This window comes from Cebus imitator, unplaced genomic scaffold (genome assembly GCF_001604975.1).
Source record: "Cebus imitator isolate Cc_AM_T3 unplaced genomic scaffold, Cebus_imitator-1.0 Scaffold139, whole genome shotgun sequence".
NCBI classification, from domain to species: domain Eukaryota; kingdom Metazoa; phylum Chordata; class Mammalia; order Primates; family Cebidae; genus Cebus; species Cebus imitator.
The window spans coordinates 750,818-758,163 of NW_016107454.1; the positions used below are offsets into that span (position 1 = coordinate 750,818).

At 53.4% G+C, this 7,346-nt stretch overlaps 1 protein-coding gene across 1 annotated transcript in view; it reads left to right on the plus strand.

The window, feature by feature from the left end:
- The window catches only part of COLEC11 (collectin subfamily member 11), a 46,157-nt gene that overhangs the window by 4,989 nt on the left and 33,822 nt on the right, over positions 1-7,346 (plus strand). Inside the window, exon 2 of the mRNA XM_017541989.2 lies at positions 3,770-3,921. Coding sequence (XP_017397478.1) covers positions 3,792-3,921 — 130 coding nt within the window. The 5' untranslated portion in view covers positions 3,770-3,791. The remainder of the gene's footprint in view (positions 1-3,769; positions 3,922-7,346) is intronic.

The following is a 7,346-nucleotide window of genomic DNA, read 5'->3' on the forward strand; positions in this document are numbered from 1 at the left end:
GAGGCTGGAGGGAGGCTGTGGGTGTGGAGGGAGGCTGGAGGGAGGCTGTGGGTGTGGAATGAGGCTGGAGGGAGGCTGTGGGTGTGCAGGGAGGCTAGAGGCAGAGTGCCCAGTTGCATGGCCGGGTGGTGGAATTGGGGCTGATTGTTCGCCTCTCCATATTGCATTGAGGAATTGTAATATTGCACAAGGCTGTTGTGGGAATTAAATCAGATATGTGTCCACATTTGGTATACAATGTATATGAGCTCCTTTTCTCTCTGTCAAACCCTATTTTTAAAAAGTCCTTACAGTCATGACTGGAGGAGGAAGGGGCCCTTCCTTTGGTGCGTGGGGAGCTGAGAGCCGGGAGAAAGAGGAAAGCAGCGACAGCGAGGGGAAGCCCTGGCGTTCTGCCCCACCCTCACCACGCGCTAGTCACACAATGCAGGGAAGCGTCTTAATGTCTCTTTTCTTTGGCTTCCTCATCTGTGGCGTGAGCCTGATGGTGCCGATCTCTGTGCAGTGATGGGAGTTATTTTTCTCCAACTCAGTGGACACTCTGCACCTGGTCCTTCACAAGGCCGTTTCTACGAGGGACTCTGCAGAAGAACCAGGTCCTCGCCTGGTGCACGATGCCCTGCACTGCAGGATGGCACTGGTTGGAAACGGCCTCCCTGTGTCTCTTCCGTAGGAGAACTGACACAGAGGCACTGTGCGGGGCACAGGTGTTCTCAGATGAGGAGCTTCCAGCCCTTTCCCTGGACTCGGAGCCCACTCATGTAATCACAGGAGGATCAGTATCTGCCACTGGACGAGCATTTCCATGTGCCACACTGTCACGGTGCCACAGGCATTAATTTCCTCTGCTATCCCTTAGAATAGCCTAGCTCCATTTTATTTTATTTTGATTTGTTTTACTTTTTTTAGGTGGAGTCTCACTCTGTCTCCAGGCTGGAGTGCAGTAGCATGATCTTGGCTCACTGCAACCTCCGCTCTCGGGTACAAGTGATTCTCCTGCCTCAGCCTCCCGAGTAGCTGGGATTACAGGCACATACCACCATGCCTGGCTAATTTTTGTATTTTTAGTAGAGACAGGGTTTTACCATGTTGGCCAGGCCAGTCTCGAAATCCTGACCTCATGAGCCACCTGCTTTGGCCTCCCAAAGTGCTAGGACTACCAGCATGAGCCACCGTGCCGGCCGTTCCTATCTCCGTTTTAGGAGAAGAACGGGGCTTGCAAAGTGCCTGCGGTGTGGCCAAGGTACTGGGAAGTGGTTCAGCGGACATGTGGCTGCCCCTCACTCACTGCCTTCAGGATGCAAAGTCCCGGGAGGCCTCGGCCACGGCCCCTCCATGGTGCAGGAAGGCAAGCGCTGGCCTGCCAGCCCCACAGTCACGAGGGTGAGCTCCCCGCCACCGGCTGTACCCTTCCTCTCCTTCCAGCACCTGCCAGTGGCATGCACTCTGCCTTCATAAGATTAGATAATCCATATGCTACAACCACATAAAGTTGAGTAAAAAAGACACTGAAGACTATATATACTGTGCTGTGATATCTTATCAAAAGCAAGCAAGGCTGGGTGCGGTGGCTCATGCCTGTAATCCCAGCACCTTGGGAGGCTGAGAAGGGCAGATCACTTCAGCCCAGGAGTTCAAAACCAGCCTGGGCAACGTGGTGAGACCCCCATGTCTACAAAAAAGACAAAAATTGGCCAGGCATCGTGGCACATGCCTGTAATCTCAGCTACGAGGGAGGCTGAGGTGGGAGAATCCTCTGAGCCCAGGAAATTGAGGCTGCAATGAGCCAGGATGGCACACTGCCTGTCCCCAAAACAAAAACAAGCAAACTTGACCGAATATGGCTTAAGAACAAATAATGTAGGAATGCTGCTTAAACCCTGTCAGAGGAGGGGTTCACATTTGGGATGGCGTCCCTCAGGGGAGGCCGTGTGGATGGGGGCGGGGCTGGGGCTTCGGGGCTGGCCAGGCAGGTGCGCTCACAAGTGTGTGCTGTGTGGTTAGGCCTCGTCATCCTGTAGTTGTATACACACATTAACTCTGAATGAACTAGCAAGTGAGCATCAAAAATGGCAGCTGGAGGTATAATCCATTGCTGAAGCTGAGTGATGGGTACATGGAGGTTCATGGTCCTGGTTTTGTGTGTATTTGAAATTTTCTGTCATGAATGTTAGTAATGATGAGGGCCTCAACAGGACGATGCCGGGCCCCGTGATGGCTGTGTCACTGCATGGGGCGGGCTCCCACCCATGCCCCTTCTCAGCGGGAGCTGGGAGCCCCCACTTTCCTCCTGGCTTCCCCGTGCCTGCGCTTTGTGAAGTCATACCTACTTCCGATTCCTGCGGCTTCTTGCAGGATGTTTGAATAAAGGTGGGAGTGGGCAGTTTCTGAATTAGCCCCTTTTTCCACCACCTTTCCCACACACTCAGGGGGGCCCGGAGTGGCGGGAGTGGAGCCGAGATTTGAGCAGGGCCTCTGGTGACAGGCTGGCGTGTGGACCATCATGGCGTAGCCAAAGCTCATTGCTTTACTTTCTGTGACTTTGAGCTTTTTCTTCTCTTTTCTTTCCTGTGTGTGTGTGTGTGTTTTTTTTTTTTTGAGACAGGGTGTCCCTCTGCCTGCCCAGGCTGGAGTGCAGTGGTGTGATCATGGCTCACTGCACCCTCAGCCTCCTGGGCTCAGGTGATGCTCCCACTTCAGCCTGCACAGTAGCTGGGACTGCAGGTGTGTGTCATCACACCTGGCTAATTTTTTGTAGAGATGGGGTTTAGCCATGTTGCTCAGGCTGGTCTGAAACTCCTGGACTCATGTAGTCTGCAGGCCTTGGCCTCCCAAAGGCTGGGATTACAGGTGTGAGCCGCTGTGACTTTGAGCTTTAAAGGACCTTTCTCCCCTGAGCCATTCTTGAACACCCAGGATGAGAGGCGGCCTCGGCTTCAAGGCCTCTAAGTTTTCACAGAGTTAGGACAGGCTCTGTCATCTTCGGCAAGTGAAGCTCTCCAACCTGCACGCCCAAGCTCTGGCTCCGCCCTGCCTCTAACCCTGTCTCCCTTCCCCCTCCCTTCATTAACCCTTGCCTCAGTGGTAAAGGACATCTAACATGGGATGTTCCAGGCGCTGACGCTAGCGGTCTCCACGTCATCCTTCTGTCTATTACCATTAGAGGGGATTTTTTTCAGATTTGGGAGAAGGGTTTCAAATGACTTCCCTTCAAGCTGCAGGGCTGCCGTGGGCATCCTGGCCTCCACACATTTCTGGGAGGACTCCCCGAGCAGCAGGACTTCTAGCTGCAAAGGCGAGCTAGCGCCAGCCAGAGGTAGGGTCTCTGTAGATTCCACAGGGCCCTGGCTTTCGGGGCAATGTCCGGACCCTGCTGCCCTGGCTTTTGTAGCAGGGCTCTCACAGGGCTGTTGATGTGGGAATCCCAAAACTGCAGATGGCCTTTCTCTAGCGGCTGAGTAGGAGTTCTCTGTGTAGGAATCCAGACGGAACTCCTTGGGGTGGGCACGCTGTAGGCCTTCAAGCAAGGCTACTGGCTGGGGCTGGCATGCTCTTGGTGCCCGGTGCCTGACCCTGGCGCTGGAAGCCTCTCACTGGAGGCTTATGACTGGTGCTTGAGGGAGCCAGTGACTGAGGAGTACCCATGGGGGCCCAGAGGCCCTGCCAGGTGCCATGCGGGCTGCGCCCCTGGCCTCGGAGGCCTGCTCGCTATCACTGGCGGCCGGCTACTGCAGCTCCCATCACTGTTCATTTTTCCTCCTCTGTGTAGGAGTCTGCATCCTGCGCCCAGAATGAGGGGACACCTGGCCCTGGTGGGCGTTCTGATCAGCCTGGCCTTCCTGTCGCTGCCACCGCCTGGACATCCTCAGCCGGCCTCTGAAGACGCCTGCTCTGTGCACATCCTCCTCCCTGGCCTCAAAGGTAACTGCTCCCTGGACTCTGCGCCACCAGGCAGTGGCCTCCGGGGCGGCTCAGAGACTCCCATGCAGCTATGCAGTTCCACGGAAAAGCACAAAGCCCGGGAAGGTCTGCGCACCCCACTGGGCCTTAGTTGCCCCATCTGGAAATCAAGGATTGGGTGACATGGTATCTACACTGTCCCAGGCCATGGCATTCCCTCATTCTGAGGATAGCAATTTACTTGCAACTCAGCCCTCTCCAGGGGGAACTTTCGGGAAGGCACCTGCCGTTCGCGTTAGGCCTTGCCCACGCGGCCTCTGTCAGCCTCCCCATAAGATGATCCCATTTGCGCAATTTTACAGATGATAAGGAAATTGAGGTTCAGAGAATATTTGCAATTTGTGTAAGGTCCCAAAGTGCTTCTGCATTGCTTCCTGGGAACCCTTAATATTTTATTTTAAAAATTAAAAAAAATCCCTGGTGGTCTAGTGGTTAGGGGAAAAAATAAGAAACATTTTTTTTTCTTGTTGCTTTGCTTCGTGGCTCTGGTCGGGGCCTCTTTTCAGCTGTGTCCACCCTGCTGTTGGAACCAAGCGGACCGCCCTGCAGCCCAGCCCAGCCCAGTGGCTTCTGTGCTTTTAACTCTGATTGATGTGCTTGCTTTAGGAATGTTGAATTATGTTGGAAGCAACTTAAACTGCTGGATGTGTATGGCTCTCTAAGAAGTTTTGGTGAAAGTGCTTTGGCCCCTGACTTCATGGTAGCATGGGTGGGTTTGTGAGTGGAACCTTCAGCTTTAAGTTAGAAGCTGTGTCTGTGGGGAGCTGGACTTTGGCTGTGGAGGTCACGTCCCCATCCGACGTGGTGGGTGCCCCCGAGTCCCAGCCGTTCTCTTCCCTGCGCTTTGCCATGTCTGTGGCCTGAACAGGTGGGGGCCGTGGGTTGGGGTCCAGGGTCCCTTCTGGATGCAGCCTTTCCCAGGTGCTGTTGGGAGGGTCCTTCCCAGCCTCCACATTCTGGGTCCCCTGGATGTGCTGTCATTTCCCATATGGGTGGGGTCCCTTCCCAACCCTCGCAGCCTGGGAAGTAGGGCAGGTCTGTGTATGCCGGGTCAGCTGTGCTGCGTGATGGCTCACCTGTCCTCCCAAGCCTTGGCCTCCTGGTCTGTGAAGTTGGGGAGGTGATGCCGGCTTTGGACTCTGTGGGGATGCAGTGGTGGCCCCAGGAGTGGACACACAGTGACCTGGGACCCAGCCCCTGCTCCCTGCTCTGGGACAGTGACTTACAAGGCACTAACCCTGGGCAGGCTGCGAGCCTGCCCACGGTGCAGATCAGGTGCCTGTCCAGCATGTGTCCAGTGAGTCCGCAAGTGAGAGGTGAGCACCGGGGCGAGGAGAGCTTTAAAAGGTTGAGGACGCCCAGTGTGTCAGGAATTGGTTACCCAGCAGAGAAAATGTTGTGTGCCAGTGGACCTCGTCCCTGCCAGCTGAGCAAGTGCCAGAGCACCCCAGGGCCATTGGAGGTCAGAGAGGAGAGACCTCATCCAGGACAGTGCCGGCTTCTAAGGAAACAGACACATACGTAGTCACCATTCATTCATTAGACAAACGTCCATTGAGAATCTACCAGCAGGCTCAGGGCTGGGATGAAGAAGCCACTGCCTGTCTCCTCACAATCCCGCCATTCAGCCCCGGACATGGGTGGCGTCTGGTCTCAGAAACACAGCATGCGCCCCCTCCCCACGCTGTCCCCTTGTGTTTTGGATCCTGAAACTTCTGCCAAGTCCACATTTGGCTGAGGAATCCTCCTGGGCACGCGCCAGGCTCCGCTGACTGCTGGGGTACTTGAGATGACACTGATTTGCCATTGCAGGCCTTACAGTAATACATTATCTTTATGTTTAGAGAGAATGACAACTCCTTTTAATGGAAAGAAAGTCTTTTTTTTTTCATGGCCAAAAAAGTGACTGTAGGTGGAAAAACATTTATCTGTATTACCAAATGTGTTGCCCAGAAATTGGAAAGGTCATAGTTCTTCTTATAGCTTTTATCAAATTAATTTGTTTTTGCTTATTGTTTTTGAGAGGGAGTTTCCCTCTTGTTGCCCAGGCTGGAGTGCAGTGATGTAATCTTTGCTCACTGCAACCTCCGCCTCTTGGGTTCAAGAGATTCTCCCTCCTGAGCCTCCCGAGTAGCTGGGACTGCAGGTGCACACCACCATGATGGTCTAATTTTTGCATTTTTAGTAGAGACAGGGTTTCAACATGTTGTCCAGGCTGGTCTTGAACTCCTGACCTCAGGTAATCCACCTGCCTTGGCCTCTCAAAGTGCTGGGATTATAGGTGTGAGCTACTGTGCCCAGCTTACCAATTAATTTTAAAATCATTTATTGTCATTCCTTAAAACAACATTGATAAAACCAGTAATGGGGCCTGAACAGCATGCGCGGTGGGGGGTTTGCTCTTCTGACACCTGTTGGCCTTTCTGTGCCTGTCTCCCCCTCTGTAAAACGAGCCAGGTGGGCTGAGGTCCTGGCTTTCCCCTCTCTGACTTCCCATGGCCTTGGGGTGCCGTGGCACTCGCTGTGGCCAGCAGGGATGAGGTCGCTGGCGCACAAGTTCATGCAGCCTGAGAAGCAGGTAGCATACCGTCAAGCATTGTCCATGGATCTTCCTCCACTGACTGAGAATATGTCAAAGTATCTCAGGTTCTGCATAAAACAACTGATGTGTGCCTTCTTTGCTGGGTCAGAAATGACCCCAAATGCCATCTAGGCAAAAGATTTTGTTTGTAGATTTGTACATGATTTGCAGAAAAGCCAAGCAAATAGTGAATGCCAGCCACGTTTTCTTTGTTTCTCTGCACAAGGAGGGAGCAGTGTTGTGGTGATTGTGGAAAGTGAACCAGACAGTGGAAATGTGTGCCTCTCCTGGCAGAGAAGTAATGTGTCATTAAAACTTCATAGAGCCAATCATCCTGGAAAAGGAAAGGACGTGGGAAAAATGGCGTTGTGCTCACTGGGTCTACATGATAAAATGCAAGGAGTTTACAGTGGGAAGGCTTATAGGAAGCCTGCTCTGGAGTCATTACCTGCAGGGCCATATATCTTTATGAACCCTGGGACCAGTGGAGAATGAACACTTCCAACCCTGACAAATGGGCCAGGTGCAGTGGCTCATGCCTGTGATCCTGGCACTTTGGTAGGCCTAGGTAGGTGGATCACAAGGTCAGGAGTTTGAGACCAGCCTGGCCAACATGGTGAAACCCCATCTCTACTAAAGATACAAAAAATTAGCCAGGTTTAGTGGCAGACGCCTGTAGTCCCAGCTACTCGGGAGGCCGAGGCAGGAGAATCGCTTGAACTTGGGAGGCGGAGGTTGCAGTGAACCGAGATTGCACCGCTGGACTCCAGCCTGGGTGACAGAGCAAGACTCCATCTCAAAAAAA